Consider the following 18,276-nt stretch of genomic DNA (forward strand, 5'->3'; position numbering starts at 1 on the left):
GCAGGCCAGCAACAAATGGTATACGTCGTATACGTGTAATTAGTCTTCCCCCTTGAAAGTGTTTGCATTATTATTTCTGGCAGCAGACAGAAATATGCAGCGATGGTGGCACTTCCTGCACGGCGAGTCTTATTTAGGCCACCTCGTACAGACGCCTGCATAAATATAGTGAAATGTTAATGCCTTTTTTGGAGGAATGGGGTTGGCGCATCAGCACATCACGGCCTATTTTTGAATATTATTGAGGATAAGCTGATATAAAGAGCGCATACTGCGTGTGTGGGCCTGCATGCGCTGTGTGTGTGTGTGTGTGTGTGTATACATTTCTGCTAAAGCAAAATGTAGGTCAAGGCTTAAATAAAGCCCGGTCTGGACCATACCATCTTTCTGTGGTTGGAATACAAACCCCCCTGTGATCACCATACACCACAACCCCCATAATAAACCTTATTTCACTCACATGTCTCAAAAGTGGACATTATTGTAACTTTTTACTACGCAAAGTATGAAAAACATTGCTCTTGTTGCGTCCCGGTGAGAAATGCTGACTCACCCAACGTGGCCGCCCACAACAACAAAAACGACGACAGCGCGGTGGAGCCAGACACGTTGTTTAATGGATGTCATCTTTTGGTCACGCACATACACTGGCAATAATAACAACAACAACGTATGGTTACAGCTTTGATTGACATCCCCGTTACCATGGTGACTCCTCATGCACGTCACGAGTACACCACATGGATGCACCTGCTGTTTTCTAACCTTGCAAACACACGCACTGGGTCTCGTTTAGGGTTCCGGGAGAAGACGGTTAACTTTTAGTTTCGATCCCCGTCGAGGCGGTGCAGGCTAGGTGGACAAAAGCATGCGAGGAGGGCGACCATTGCATTATCCTCTGTCCTCTTTCCAGCACTTTGTACTTTCTCCTGTTTTGTAGAATAAACGGTTCATTTATAAAGGTGGTTTATAATGCCACCCAACGGGAGAGATGTTTCGGGGGGGGGGGGGGGGGGGGGGGGGGGGGGGGGGGGGGGGGACGACCACGGGGAAGACCCAGGACTCCCAGCTGGCCTGGGAACGCCACGGGATCCCCTGAGAAGAGCTGGACAAAGTAGCTGGAGGGGAGGGAGGTCAGGGCTTCCATGCTTAGGCTGCTGCCCCCGCGACCCGATTTCGGATAAGCGGAAAACTATCAATAATGAAACAAAAATGTAAAAAAGTGCAATAAAAGAGCAAACGGGCGAAAAAGTTGCAATGTTGTTGTTTTTTTGCAACTCTCAGTGGAAAAAGTTTGGACACTCCGATTTAGACAAGAAAAGACTCTGGGGGGACTATTCCCTGCAAAATGGTTAACTTTCAGTTTTGATCCTCGCCAAGGTTGGCAGTCTCGGTGGACAAAAGCATGCGAGGAGGGCGACCATTTTACATATTTGCTCGGTCCTCTCTCCGGCGCTGGTATTGCTATTGTTTGTACTTACTGCTTTTTTTTTTTTTTTGCAGAGTAAACTTGTTCAACTTTAACTCTACTCACCTCTCTTTATTGAGACAGTCTTAGAACTCAGTCATCTGGGAAGGTCTAGATCAGGGGTCACCAACGCGGTGCCCGCGGGCACCAGGTAGCCCGTAAGGACCAGATGAGTAGCCCGCTGGCCTGTTCTAAAAATAGCTCAAATAGCAGCACTTACCAGTGAGCTGCCTCTATTTTTTAAATTGTATTTATTTACTAGCAAGCTGGTCTCTTTTTGCCCGACATTTTTAATTCTAAGAGAGACAAAACTCAAATAGAATTTCAAAATCCAAGAAAATATTTTAAAGACTTGGTCTTCACTTGTTTAGATAAATTCATTATTTTTTTTACTTTGCTTCTTATAACTTTCAGAAAGACAATTTTAAAGAAAAAATACAACCTTAAAAATGATTTTAGGATTTTTAAACACATACACATTTTTACCTTTTAAATTCCTTCCTCTTCTTTCCTGACAATTTAAATCAATGTTCAAGTAATTTTTTTTTAATTGTAAAGAATAATAAATACATTTTAATTTAATTCTTCATTTTAGCTTCTGTTTTTTCGACAAAGAATATTTGTGAAATATTTCTTCAAACTTATTATGATTAAAATTCAAAAAAATTATTCTGGCAAATCTAGAAAATCTGTAGAATCAAATTTAAATCTTATTTCAAAGTGTTTTGAATTTCTTTTAAAAATTTTGTTCTGGAAAATCTAGAAGAAATAATGATTTGTCTTTGTTAGAAATATAGCTTGGTCCAATTTGTTATATATTCTAACAAAGTGCAGATTGGATTTTAACCTATTTAAAACATGTCATCAAAATTCTAAAATTAATCTTAATCAGGAAAAATTACTAATGATGTTCCATAAATTATTTTTTTAATTTTTTCAAAAAGATTCGAATTAGCTAGTTTTTCTCTTCTTTTTTTCGGTTGAATTTTGAATTTTAAAGAGTCGAAATTGAAGATAAACTATGTTTCAAAATTCAATTGTCATTTTTTCGTGTTTTTTCTTCTTTTAAACCGTTTAATTAAGTGTAAATATCATTAATTATTAATAATAACATAGAGTTAAAGGTAAATTGAGCAAATTGGCTATTTCTGGCAATTTATTTAAGTGTGTATCAAACTGGTAGCCCTTCGCATTAATCAGTACCCAAGAAGTAGCTCTTGGTTTCAAAAAGGTTGGTGACCCCTGGTCTAGATAGTCCAAACTAGGGCTGGGCGATATATCGATATACTCGATATATGGCGGGTTTGTCTCTGTGCGATATAGAAAATGACTATATCGTGATATTGGAGTATACGTTCTCACGCAGTTGCTTTTAGCTGCGGGCATTACACTACATGCCCTTCTCACTCTTTCTTGTCCCTCCTTCTCACAGAGACATAAAACAAGCGCACCTTCTTACATACGTCACATACGTATACGCCCTCGTGGAGCAGAGAGGTAGCGGCATGGGTAACGTTAGCTGTGGTGTGAGTGGTAATACGAGAGAAAGAAGGTTTACCATGAATTGATTTATGTGGAAAATTTATTCAGGTGTTACCATTTAGTGGTCAATTGCACGGAATATGGACTGTACTGTGCAATCTACTAATAAAAGTTTCAATCAATCAATTAAAGGTAACAAATGAAGGAAAAATTAATTCCCAAGAAAAACAGCAGGAGGTCCATCGTCTGGCGGTGGTTTGGCTTCAAGCGGGAAGATGTCGAACGGACAACCGTATTTTGTCAAGTGTGGGGCTAAAAGCGTTGCTACAAAAAGTAGCATTACTGCTAATATGTAGCATCATTTGAAAAGTCACCCGCTAGAGAATGAAGAGTGCTTGAAACTCCGCATGTCAATGTCTCCGTTCGGTGCCACACCAACAAAATGCCGAGGCAACCATTTCTACATCAACACCGTATGAAAAAAATAGTCAACAACAGAAGGAGATAACGTCCGCAAGAACCTACCACATAGTGAAGGACATACAATATTTGATTTCCTATTATGCAGCTCATTTTTATTTGACAGTTATTGAAATATCTTGTGTGACATCATGCACTTTATTTGTTTTTAACTATTGTAGTGGCGTTCTGTACAAAAAGTGCACTTTAATTTAGTGTTGTTTTTGATGTGTCATCTTAGTGACATCATGCACAAAAGTGCACTAATAGCTTGTTTTAAAATGTCTCCGACAATCTTGCACTTTCTGTTTTGGAAATGACATGAATGTTTGTGCCACTGCTTAATAACTGTTTCATAAATACACTTTTGCTAAATTGACTTAGTTGTGATTTCCCTCTCTGCATGAAAGTTTAAAAGTAGCATATATTAATGCAGTATGAAGAAGAATGTTTTAATGTAGACTAGGGATGTCCGATAATGGCTTTTTGCCGATATCCGATATTCCGATATTGTCCTCCTCTTTAATTACCGATACCGATATCAACCTATATCGATATCAACCGATATATGCAGTCGTGGAATTAACACATTATTATGCCTAATTTGGACAACCAGGTATGGTGAAGATAAGGTACTTTTTAAAAAAATTAGTAAAATAAGATAAATAAATTAAAAACATTTTCTTGAATAAAAAAGAAAGTACAACAATTTAAAAACAGTTACATAGAAACTAGTAATGAATGAAAATTAGTAAAATTAACTGTTAAAGGTTAGTACTATTAGTAGACCAGCAGCACGCACAATCATGTGTGCTTACGGACTGTATCCCTTGCAGACTGTATTGATATATATTGATATATAATGTAGGAACCAGAATATTAATAACAGAAAGAAACAACCCTTTTGTGTGAATGAGTGTAAATGGGGGAGGGAGGTTTTTTGGGTTGGTGCACTAATTGTAAGTGTATCTTGTGTTTTTTATGTGGATTTAATTAAAAAACCAAAAAAAACCAAAAAAAAACCAGATACCGATAATAAAAAAACCGATACCGATAATTTCCGATATTACATTTTAACGCATATATCGGCCGATAATATCGGCATATCGGCAAACCGATATTATCGGACATCTCTAATTTAGACGCATAGAATCATCATACTGCTGTGATTATATGCGTCAAGTGTTCATTCAAGGCTAAGGCAAAATATGGAGATACATATCGTGTATCGTGACATGGCCTAAAAATATTGAGATATTAAAAAAAGGCCGTATCGCCCAGCCCTAGTCCAAACTGACAATTGCACTTTTTGGGCAGCCTTCCTTTGATTTTCCATTGGCGGACAAACATTGGTCGCTCTCAGACGCGACAAAGCTTGAACGACGTCCATCATTTGAACAAAAGGTGCAGACAAAAGGAGGACCCCGGTCCAGGCGTTCCCGGGTGCAGGCCAGTACCACAACTGGACAGAGAAGGTACAACGTAATTTGGTCTTTGTAAAAAGTAGCTGTATTTTGATTTTCATTCTTTTTGGCTGAAGCATAGTGGATTCAAGGAGGAAAAGAAAAAGAGCGGGGCGAAGGGGAGCTGTTGTGGTAGTGGCTCGCAGCTAGTGCTGAATGGAGCCGGGTCGCTCCAGGACTCTGGGTTACCGACTCCTTTACTGCGTCTTAAATAAATATCGAGGTCTCCACAATACCAATTATTACTTAATGAAATTATTACTGACACGCGTCCAAATGAAGTGTAAGCAAGGTTTTCAAACAAGGGGGAAGATCACCATGGTAACGAGGGAAGGGGCTAGGCTCCTCATACACATCAGTTAAGTAACACCACCATGTGGACACTGAGAGCATTACAGGCCCAAATAAATACACAGACAATAAATACTCCTTCCTTATTCAAGTAGAAACATGAAACTACTGTAGCATTGCACATTTTACACTATTCCACTGACTAAACACCATCAACTGTACATTAGTCTTCATTTTACACGCATAGCTCCACTTTGTGTGTGTGTGTGTGTTGGGAGTTACGTTGAAGTCGAGGTTGAAATGAGGGAGAAGATGACAGATCACTGAAAGACAGGAAGAAAAGAAACTGCATTAATTCTCATGATGATGATGATGTCACTCTTTAGATTAGTGCTGCACCATAAATGTCGGGACAAATACATGTCATGCTGATAGGAGGAATTATGACAAGAAACAGATAAATCAGATTACATAAAAAAATATATCCGATAAACCAGAGGTGTCAAAGTCGTTTTCACTGAGGGCCACATCGCAGTTATGTTTGGCCCCACAGGGCCGCTTCTAACATTGAATACTATTATTACACTATTTTTTTATGCATTTTATTAGTAGATTTTTTTTTTAAACTAAAATGTAAAAAAAATATGGTAAGTTGCAAAAATTTCACCTCAGAATGTAGTGTATTTTATTGTAAATGGAAAAACAGTACTGCTGTTTTTATGGTAAAAAAAAAAAAAAGAAAAAGAAAAAAAAAGGCAGCTCAGTTGCCAGAATTTGACTGTACAATTTACATTTGCTTTTTTTACAGTACATAAAAATAACTGAAATTTTGCAGTAAAATTTTGGCATCCGAGCTGCCAGTTTGTTTGTTTTTACCGCAAATCAACAACTGTAGATTTTTCGGTGTATTACTGTAAATGCCAAAACGGCCCCAAAGTTTATTTATTACAGTAAAAGAAAAGTACTGTTTTTTTCATTTAGAGAAAAATGCTGTAAAAAACACAGTAAATGTCACAATTTTACCATGAAATCTATTGCTACTTTTACGTTGCACAATTTGATGGATAACTTGCTTTGAAATCATTATTGTTAGTATTTATTTCTATTTAAAAAATGGTTTGAATGATTGATAATATATTTTTGCATAATTATAGACAATATTTAGGTTAACATAATTTGCGATTACATGGAGTACATATATTTCTTACATTTAGTAAAAAAAGTTACAGTACTTTGACACATATTATTTCCAGGCTTTCGAGGGCCAAATAAAATGAAGTGACACCTGTGGTATATATAATTTTGGTCCTAGTTCTGACTCTTGATGTATCAAACTAAAATGTAAAAAATTAAAATAAATATGGCAAGTTGCAAAAATGTCACCTCAGAATGTAGTGTATTTTACTGTAAAAGGGAAAAACAGTACTGCTGTTTTTATGGTAAAAAAAAAAAAAAAAAGGCAGCTCAGTTGCCATAATTTTACTGTACAATTTACATTTGTTTTTTTACTGTACATAAAAATAACTGCAATTTTACAGTACAATTTTGGCATCCGAGCTGCCAGTTTGTTTGTTTTTACCGCAAATCAACAACTGTAGATTTTTCGAAGTATTACTGTAAATGCCAAAAAGGCCCCACAGTTTATTTATTACAGTAAAAAAAAGTACTGTTTTTTTCATTTAGAGAAAAATGCTGTAAAAAACACAGTAAATGTCACAATTTTACCATGAAATCTATTGCTACTTTTACGTTGCACAATTTGATGGATAACTCGCTTTGAAATCATTATTGGTAGTATTTATTTCTATTTAAAAAATGGTTTGAATGATTGATAATATATTTTTGCATAATTATAGACAATATTTAGGTTAACATAATTTGTGATTACATGGAGTACATATATTTCTTACATTTAGTAAAAAAAGTTACAGTACTTTATTGACACATATTATTTCCAGGCTTTCGAGGGCCAAATAAAATGAAGTGACACCTGTGGTATATATCATTTCGGTCCTAGTTCTGACTCTTGATGTATCAAACTAAAATGTAAAAAATTAAAAAAAATATGGTAAGTTGCAAAAATGTCACCTCAGAATGTAGTGTATTTTACTGTAAATGGAAAAACAGTACTTCTGTTTTTATGGTAAAAAAAAAAAAAAAAAAGGCAGCTCAGTTGCCAGAATTTTACTGTACAATTTACATTTGTTTTTTTACGGTAAATAAAAATAAATGCAATTTTACAGTACATTTTTGGCATCTGAGCTGCTAGTTTGTTTGTTTTTACCACAAATCAACAACTGTACATTTTTCGAAGTATTACTGTAAATGCCAAAACGGCCCCACAGTTTATTTATTACAGTAAAAGAAAAGTACTGTTTTTTTCACTTAGAGAAAAATGCTGTAAAAAACACAGTAAATTTCACAATTTTACCATGAAATCTATTGCTACTTTTACGTTGCACAATTTGATGGATAACTTGCTTTGAAATCATTATTGTTAGTATTTATTTCTATTTAAAAAATGGTTTGAATGATTGATAATATATTTTTGCATAATTAGACAATATTTAGGTTAACATAATTTGTGATTACATGGAGTACATATATTTCTTACATTTAGTAAAAAAAGTTACAGTACTTTATTGACACATATTATTTCCAGGCTTTCGAGGGCCAAATAAAATGAAGTGACACCTGTGGTATATATAACTTTGGTCCTAGTTCTGACTCTTGAGGTATCAAACTAAAATGTAAGAAATTTAAAAAACTATGGTAAGTTGCAAACATTTCACCTCAGAATGTAGTGTATTTTACTGTAAATGGGAAAACAGTACTTCTGTTTTTATGGTAAGAAAAAAAAAAAGGCAGCTCAGTTGCCATAATTTTACTGTACAATTTACATTTGTTTTTTTTACGGTAAATAAAAAAAACTGCAATTTTACAGTACATTTTTGGCATCCGAGCTGCTAGTTTGTTTGTTTTTACCGCAAATCAACAACTGTAGATTTTTCGGTGTATTACTGTAAATGCCAAAACGGCACCACAGTTTATTTATTACAGTAAAAAAAAGTACTCTTTTTTTTCATTTAGAGAAAAATGCTGTAAAAAACACAGTAAATTTCACAATTTTACCATGAAATCTATTGCTACTTTTACGTTGCACAATTTGATGGATAACTTGCTTTGAAATCATTATTGTTAGTATTTATTTCTATTTAAAAAATGGTTTGAATGATTGATAATATATTTTTACATAATTAGACAATATTTAGGTTAACATAATTTGCGATTACATGGAGTACATATATTTCTTACATTTACTAAAAAAAAGTTACAGTACTTTATTGACACATATTATTTCCAGGCTTTCGAGGGCCAAATAAAATGAAGTGACACCTGTGGTATATATCATTTTGGTCCTAGTTCTGACTCTTGATGTATCAAACTAAAATGTAAAAAATAAAAAAAAATATGGTAAGTTGCAAAAATGTCACCTCAGAATGTAGTGTATTTTACTGTAAATGGAAAAACAGTACTTCTCTTTTTATGGTAAGAAAAAAAAAAAAAGGCAGCTCAGTTGCCATAATTTTACTGTACAATTTACATTTGTTTTTTTACGGTAAATAAAAATAACTGCAATTTTACAGTACAATTTTGGCATCCGAGCTGCCAGTTTGTTTGTTTTTACCGCAAATCAACAATTGTAGATTTTTCGGTGTATTACTGTAAATGCCAAAACGGCCCCACAGTTTATTTATTACAGTAAAAAAAAGTACTCTTTTTTTTCATTTAGAGAAAAATGCTGTAAAAAACACAGTAAATTTCACAATTTTACCATGAAATCTTTTGCTACTTTTACAATTTGACGGACAACTTGCCTTGAATTCATTATTATTAGTATTTCTTTCTATTTAAAAAATGGTTTGAATGTTTGATCATATATTTTTGCATAATTAGACAATATTCAAGTTAATAATTTGCGAGTACATATATTTTTTTTCTCCCAAAATAGAAAGAAAAAATAAATTTAGTAAGAAAAGTTACAGTACTTTATTGATACATATTACTTTAAGGTTTTTAATGGCCAAATAAAATGAAGTGGCGGGCCACATCTGGCCCACGGGCCTAGAGTTTGACACCTGTGTGATAAACGATAAAACCACACTCCAATTAGGCAGGTGTGTCCAAAGTGCGGCCCGAGGGCCATTTGCTAATTCATCAGCTAATTTTTCAACGGCCCGCAGCACATTCTAAAAATACAAATAAACAAATACAAAAAACATAAAATAGTGCAAAAAATTAATAAACGAGCAAACGGGTGAAATGTAACGAGAGACTTTAATAACACAAAGTTGCTGTTATTTCCTCTTTAAAGCGGTCATTGTTAAAAATTAAAAAAAAAGACTCAAAATGAAGGTTGTTATGAATTATTGACCTATTTAAATAAATAAATAAATAAATAAAAGGCTCCAATTACTTCATATCAAATACTGCACTTTTATAAACTTTTATACTATTATAACTTTTAATATGTTTTGATATATATTTTGCTTGCCATATATACAAAAAAAAGTTAAGTCGAGTGGCTGTTGACATTGTTTCCAATGAGCCTGCCAGTTAGGTCACATGCCAACTCACCTGGTCTACTCCCAGAAGTAGCGCAGGTACCAAATGGTTTCATTCTTCAGCTGAGGGCCAAACAGAGGGTTGATCTGAGCGAGGATGGCTATCAACCAGCTGTGGACACACACACACACACACACACACACACACACACACACACACACACACACACACACACACACACACACACACACACACACACACACACACACACACACACACACACACACACACACACACACACACACACACACACACACACACACACACACACACACACACAAATCTATATCACAATATACATTGCAGCCTCCTGCAATAACGATATATGTCGCCATGTATCGTTTCAGGGGTGTCCAAACCCCACGGCCATCTTTAATTTGGCAAACGAGACGACTGCATGAGTTCATATTAAAAGGTCTGACAGGTGGCAAATTGTCACCGAATTGTGGACAATGTGAGAAACTCAGGGTCAGTGATCATGATGTGCAATTTCTGGTCATTTTATGCACAGAATTTACTTACATGACCCAATCCAAACAACCTTCCCTAGTCATGACATCACAAAGTCAGTAATTTCAATACAAAACAAGCTAAATATATTTACGAACAAAATCTACTAACAAATGTTTGACCAAGTTTTAATGAGGACGCTTACACGTGGGGATTTCTACCATTGTTGCTGTTTTTCTGGATCAATGTGTCCGCCGCTTGAAAAGGTCCCCACTCGATCACTTTCACGGGGCAGAACTTTCACACTTTGTTGTCCAGTTGTGGTTAAATGTTCGATTTTCGCAATTAATTTTGATATTTCGAGTAGTCTTCTTCTGCTGCTTCATTGTGACACTTTTGCCTCGGTAAAGTTAAAGTTAAAGGTAAAGTCCCAATGGTAGTCACACACTTAGCATTGAGGTATTGTGTGGTAGAACCATCGCCGTGGATCGAAGACTAACCGCCCAAAATAGTCAGAATCACCCACATTAGCATGTTGGTACGGGTACCAGTAGTGGTACGTGGGCTCCATCTGTTTAATTAAGTGATCAGTCTTTTATTTTTAAATATTTTAACACAGTGTTACTGTTCAAACTTTATGTAATGTTACCGTGGCCAAAAATATGAAATATACTTGTTAAATAAAACGTATGCCTTGTTTTTAAAGAATATTTAGGCTTACTACGCTGCTGTATTTAAATATTGGTCATTATAGTAGTACTTGTGGAGCCGAGAGTTTTCCCTCTAATAGTCTTACGGTAACTCCACCACCCCCCCCAAGCATTCTGACGCAAAACAATATTGGTACCATTTTTCTATTTAAAGTAATCCACCGTAAAAAACAACAACCATATGTTTTATGGTAAAATACTGTCCGCTCTGTCGCCAGAATTTTACCGTAACAAACTGTGGTAACATTTTTCTATATAGAGCACTGGTGTCCAAGTTCAACAAAGCGTCTCACCGCGGTATGCTATCAAATTCATCTTCAATACTAGGTGCACTACGACGGCTATAGATGTACTGCCACCTTGTGGACAAGATAAGTGAATCAGATCGGTGGCCCTTGAATATACTGCAAATTAATAGCACAGCATGTACTAATACGACACAATCCAAACAACCTTCCCTAGTCATGGTGCAAAAAATAAATAAAACATTAATAAATACAACTAACATGAAGGTAGTCAAACACATGGTCACACATAACAACCTGCTCTCTTAACGTTGTGGATATTATGAAAAACGTCCAAACATCATAAAAAAAACATTAAGTTAAAGTTAAAGTACCAATGATAGTCACACACACACTAGGTGTGGTGAAATGTGTCCTCTGCATTTGACCCATCCCCTTGTTCACCCCCTGGGAGGTGAGGGGAGCAGTGAGCAGCAGCGGTGGCCACGCCCGGGTGGCCATCATTTTGGTGATTTAACCCCCAATTCCAACCCTTGATGCGGAGTGCCATTTTTCAACGGCCCGCAGCACATTCTAAAAATACAAATAAACAAATACAAAAAACATAAAGTAGTGCAAAAAAAATAAAAAATGTACGAACAAACAGGTGAAATGTAACGAGAGAAAGTTGCAATGTTGATTCTAATAACACAAAATTGCTGTTATTTTCTCTTTAAAGGGGTCATTGATTTAGGGCTATATAAATAAACATTGATTGATTGATTGTTAAAAAAAAAATAACGACTCAAAATGAAGGTTGTTATGAATTATTGACCTATTTAAGGCTCCAATTACTGCATATCAAATACTCCACTTTTAATATGTTTTGATCAGTGTTGCCACAGTTACCTTGAAAAACTAATCTGATTAATGACTACTGATTACTCCTTTAGAAACTTTACTGATTAGTTGATTTTAAAAGCAACTAAGTTAGATTACAAGTTACTTTATTAGTTACATTCAGCAATGCAGCTACCGACATTATTTGTGAATTATATTTATATAGCGCTTTTCTCTAGTGACTCAAAGCGCTTTACATAGTGAAACCCAATATCTAAGTTACATTTAAACCAGTGTGGGTGGCACTGGGAGCAGGTGGGTAAAGTGTCTTGCCCACGGACACAACGGCAGTGACTAGCGGAAGCAGGGATCGAACCTGGAACCACCAAGTTGCTGGCACGGCCGCTCTACCAACAGCTACCTCAACATAAAAATGACAAGCGGTTTTGCCAATAATCACTTTATTTAACATCAACAACTGCACTTAACATATACTTGCCAACCTTGAGACCTCCAATATCGGGGGGGGGGGGGGGGGGTTGGGGCGTGGCCAGGGGCGTGGTTAAGAGGAGAGTATATTTACAGCTAGAATTCACCAAATCAAGTATTTCACATATATATATAATATATATATACATATATATATATATATATATATATATATATATATATATATATATATATATATATATATATATATATATATGTATGAAATACTTGACTTTCAGTGAATTCTGCCTATATATATATTTTATTTTTATTTTATTATACATATAAATAAAAGACATACTTGAATTTCAGTATTCTGCAGGCTATCCGGTAGGTGGCAGTATTGTCCTGTTTAAGAGTGTCACAACATTGCTGTTTACTGCAGACGAACTGCTTTACAGTAGATTAAACGTGACTGCTGTTGTTGTGTGTTGTTACCGCGCTGGGAGGACGTTAATGAAACTGCCTAACAATAAACCCACATAAGAAACCAAGAACTCTCTCTGCTTGTTGTGCACTCTACTCTCTAAAAGCCGTAGATGTTATGACGTCATTGGGCAGGCAAGCTGCTGGGAAAGCGGACGTGAGAACGGCTGTCCCCACTCAGGTCCGCATTGAGCTGGAGGGGGCGTGGCCTCCAGCTCCGGCTGAATACCGGGAGTTTGTCGGGAGAAGGGAGGTTGTCGGGAGAGGCGCTGAATACCGGGATTCTCCCGCTAAAAACGGGAGGGTTGGCAAGTATGACTTAACATAAATACTTGTTTTACATATTAAAAGAATATATAATGACAGTCTTTCTTTATTGGACATAAATGCTTGTTTTATCTATATATACATATAAAAAAAAAAAGGTTTTCTTTACAGCAGTTGACATAAATTATTCGTTTTTTTATCAAATAAAATAAATACTGTCTTTTTTACCTGACTGTTAATACTGCAAAGGCAAAACCTACAAATATAAATGTAACTATTAAATTATGTTGAACTTTTCTTATGAACACTGAACCTGTTGTTCACAACATCAGAGCAGCGAGGCGTGGTTTTACAAAACAGTGTATAACACCACATGTTAGCTCTAATTGTTCTATAGTTATAATCAAGTTATGAGTCAAACAGTGGCGTGGGGGCGAGTAAACCAGTGGTTGTACCTCATTAACAAAAGCCTCTCAATTCCAACCCTTGATGCTGAGTGCTAAGCAGGGAGGTAATGGGTTCCATTTTTTATAGTCTTTGGTATGACTCGGCCGGGGTTTGAACTCACACCCTACCCATCTCAGGGGCGGACACTCTAACCCAGGGGTCACCAACCTTTTTGAAACCAAGAGCTACTTCTTGGGTACTGATTAATGCGAAGGGCTACCAGTTTGATGCACACTTAAATAAATTGCCAAAAATAGCCAATTTGCTCAATTTACCTTTAACTCTATGTTATTATTAATAATTAATGATATTTACACTTAATTGAACGGTTTAAAAGAGGAGAAAACACGAAAAATATGACAATTAAATTTTGAAACATAGTTTATCTTCAATTTCGACTCTTTAAAATTCCAAATTCAACCGAAAAAAAGAAGAGAAAAACTAGCTAATTCGAATCTTTTTGAAAAAATTAAAAAAATAATTTATGGAACATCATTAGTAATTTTTCCTGATTAAGATTAATTTTAGAATTTTGATGACATGTTTTAAATAGGTTGAAATCCAATCTACACTTTGTTAGAATATATAACAAATTGGACCAAGCTATATTTCTAACAAAGACAAATCATTGTTTCTTCTAGATTTTCCAGAACAAAAATTTTAAAAGAAACTCAAAAGACTTTGAAATAAGATTCAAATTTGATTGTACAGATTTTCTAGATTTGCCGGAATAATTTTTTTGAATTTTAATCATAATAAGTTTAAAGAAATATTTCACAAATATTCTTTGTCGAAAAAACAGAAGCTAAAATGAAGAATTTAATTAAAATGTATTTATTATTCTTTACAATAAAAAAAAAAAAATACTTGAACATTGATTTAAAATGTCAGGAAAGAAGAGGAAGGAATTTAAAAGGTAAAAAGGTATATGTGTTTAAAAATCCTAAAACCATTTTTAAGGTTGTATTTTTTCTCTAAAATTGTCTTTCTGAAAGTTATAAGAAGCAAAGAAAACAAATTAATGAATTTATTTAAACAAGTGAAGACCAAGTCTTTCAAATATTTTCTTGGATTTTCAAATTCTATTTGAGTTTTGTCTCTCTTAGAATTAAAAATGTCGGGCAAAGTGAGACCAGCTTGCTAGTAAATAAATACAATTTAAAAAATAGAGGCAGCTCACTGGTAAGTGCTGCTATTTGAGCTATTTTTAGAACAGGCCAGCGGGCTGCTCATCTGGTCCTAACGGGCACCGCGTTGGTGACCCATGCTTTAACCACTAGGCCACTGAGTAGTAGGTTGTTGCCCCCTGTGGCATGGCGGGAGTACTGCATACACAAGCCACCCTAGTTTGAATGGCTTCATCGAGCCTATTTGGGCGATGTTCGGCGGGCCAAATAAAAAGCTCTCCGTCGGTGGAGTTATCACTACTGACGTCTTACACGCAAAGAGCACAGTTTGAGCGTCGGAAACGAGGACACTCTGACGAAGGAGGAGGAGGAAGGAGGCTTAGCACTTACAACAGGTAGCAGCAGATGGCGGTGAGGATCAAACTGGTGACGATGACGCTGGTTGAGACAAAAAGAGGACCGTAAGAAGAAGAGAGAGGACAACAAGGGAAAAAAAATCACTCTTACTTCTACGACCAACTACTTTCTGGTTTGTGTCAATAACTTCACAGTGTAATACCGACCATTATACTCGAGTTACCTGGGCCTGAGTTACACCTGGGCCCGTAACACATTATGTTGACCTCCAAATTATTGCCCATAAAAATGACACTGTTGTCAACATTATTTTCAGACCAAATGAACCACTTATGTAATGACAATACACGATCATAATAATGCAAGCATACCCTTTCAAATGCAATAAACTTGTATTCCTGATACATTTTAACATTGTAAATGGAATCAATATCCAATTTAAATCAAACAAATATTACAAATAAAAGATACTGTTTGTTACCAACATGTTGCATTTGGATAAAAATCAGAACCAAAAGCAATAAAATACTGGTAGTTAGGTTTTTGTTAACGGGGGAATTAGGGCACCCTCAAATATACACCAAAACTGATCAAAAATGATCACAGTTATCATTATTATCACTATATTGTTGAATGTGCTCCAAAAGTACTTATACACACGCTAAAATATCTTAACCAGGTTGTATTTTCATTTTTTAATTATTAAAATAAATAGACACACAGTATAATATTATTTTTAATGAATACACTTCCTGTTTATGTGACGTCACGCCAGTTAAATTCCTGTTAAAGACACTTTGTCTCTTTCAACTCCAAACGGTGGAGTTTATATCGATCACTTTGTGCAGAGGCAGCATAGTCTTTATGTTCAATGTGAATACTGTATCTTAGTAGTTCATGTTCAATGTGAATACTGTATCTTAGTAGTTCATGTTCAATGTGAATACTGTATCTTAGTAGTTCATGTTCAATGTGAATACTGTATCTTAGTAGTTCATGTTCAATGTGAATACTGTATCTTAGTAGTTCATGTTCAAAGTGAATACTGTATCTTAGTAGTTTATATTCAAAGTGAATACTGTATCTTAGTAGTTTATATTCAAAGTGAATACTGTATCTTTGTTGTTTATGTTCAATGTGAATACTGTATCTTAGTTTATGTTCAATGTGAATACTGTATCTTAGTTCATGTTCAATGTGAATACTGTATCTTAGTAGTTCATGTTCAATGTGAATACTGTATCTTAGTAGTTTATATTCAAAGTGAATACTGTATCTTAGTAGTTTATATTCAATGTGAATACCGTATCTTAGTAGTTCATGTTCAATGTGAATACAGTATCTTAGTAGTTTGTATTCAAAGTGAATACTGTATCATAGTAGTTTATATTCAAAGTGAATACTGTATCTTAGTAGTTTATATTCAATGTGAATACTGTATCTTAGTAGTTTCTATTCAAAGTGAATACTGTATCTTAGTAGTTTATATTCAATGTGAATACTGTATCTTGGTTGTTTATGTTGAATGTGAATACTGCATCTTAGTAGTTTATGTTCAATGTGAATACTGTATCTAAGTAGTTTATGTTCAATGTGAATACTGTATCTTAATAGTTTATATTCAATGTGAATACTGTATCTTAGTAGTTTATATTCAAAGTGAATACTGTATCTTAGTAGTTTATATTCAATGTGAATAGTGTATCTTAGTAGTTTATGTTCAATGTGAACACTGTCTCTTAGTAGTTTATATTCAATGTGAATACTGTATCTTAGTTGTTTATGTTCAATGTGAATACAGTATCTTAGTAGTTTATGTTCAATGTGAATACTGTATTTTAGTAGTTTATGTTCAATGTGAACACTGTATCTGAGTAGTTTGTGTTCAATGTGAATACTGTATCTTAGTTGTTTATGTTCAATGTGAATACAGTATCTTAGTAGTTTATGTTCAATGTGAATACTGTATTTTAGTAGTTTATGTTCAATGTGAACACTGTATCTGAGTAGTTTGTGTTCAATGCGAATACTGTGTCATAGTAGTTTAGACAGTAATGTGTTTATACAATTTTAGATTGGTGTATGACGTTTTTTAATGGGGAAAGACGTTAATGTCTCTTGTTTTCATGTTAGCATTTAAGCTAGCTAGGAAGCTAACGCCAGACGGTCCATATTTTAATTAAACTGCAGGTATCAATCCCGGTTTTATCAATCATTTTACTTGAATACGGTAATACTAACTGTCGGGACTTTTACAGCGGTTATCATTACTACAAATTTTATGCAAACATTCCGTGAGGAGGGAAAAAAAACATTGAGCATCAACACATCAAATCTTATCAGCAATCTTATCAGCTTATTATTATATTGTTCCCTTTATCTTTCTGTGCTTGACTTAGTTGTCTTCAGTAAATAGAAAAAGAGGAAGGATGGAAAATAAAGTCATTTAATGGCAGTTAATACATTTTGTACACATTAAGTACATAAAGCTGGTAAACAACATGGAAGGAAGGATTTAAGGTAGGAAAGATGGAAGGACGGATGGAAGGATGGAAGGAAGGATGAGCAGAAGAGAGATACAGAATGTTGCACACATGAGTTAGTAATTAATGATTTTTGTAAGATAAATATAAAAAATATCAAAAAAGATAAGATTGTTGAGCAAAGACAGAATATAACGGCGACATGATGACGTCATCACGGCTAGCACACTTACCCTCGATTCGGCCCTTTTGGCACTAAAAAGGGAGCCACGACCCCCACCAGCGCCCACAGCGTGGTAAAGCAGATCATCGGCAAGGCGAAGGAGTGAGAAACCATGATTGTTGTCCCACAAAAAGATGACTTTATCGAGAAATTGTTGTCAATTCGCGACGCTGGAGTAGCATCGGTGGCTGCTGCTGAGCTAGCTTGTCGACGTCACTACAGCCCCGCCTACTTAGCCCAGGCGTCCTGTGATTGGTTACCATGAAACAAGCGCGCGTTTGTGATTGGTCGAACCGGCTGCCATTCAGTGTTAAAAATGAGCAAAATAATCGTTTAATCCGCATTCTAATGCTGATGTATGCATTTACATTTGGATCTTCAACATTATTTTTTTGATTTTGTGACATTTATCACTTTTGGAATTGAATATGCTCACAGTTCATA

The 18,276-nt window shown here is 35.2% G+C and overlaps 1 protein-coding gene across 1 annotated transcript; it reads right to left on the reverse strand.

The window, feature by feature from the left end:
* Positions 1–1,041: 1,041 nt before the first annotated feature.
* atpv0e2 (ATPase H+ transporting V0 subunit e2) lies at positions 1,042–18,050 on the reverse strand. The gene is made up of 4 exons (XM_062026412.1): positions 17,843–18,050; positions 15,160–15,207; positions 9,802–9,900; positions 1,042–5,486 (listed from the first exon to the last, which is right to left on the reverse strand). The coding sequence occupies exons 1-3, from the start codon at positions 17,944–17,946 to the stop codon at positions 9,807–9,809; spliced, it is 246 nt and encodes an 81-aa protein (XP_061882396.1). The 5' UTR covers positions 17,947–18,050; the 3' UTR covers positions 1,042–5,486; positions 9,802–9,806.
* Between the last annotated feature and the right edge of the window lie 226 nt (positions 18,051–18,276).

This window comes from Entelurus aequoreus, linkage group LG18 (genome assembly GCF_033978785.1).
Source record: "Entelurus aequoreus isolate RoL-2023_Sb linkage group LG18, RoL_Eaeq_v1.1, whole genome shotgun sequence".
NCBI lineage: Eukaryota > Metazoa > Chordata > Actinopteri > Syngnathiformes > Syngnathidae > Entelurus > Entelurus aequoreus.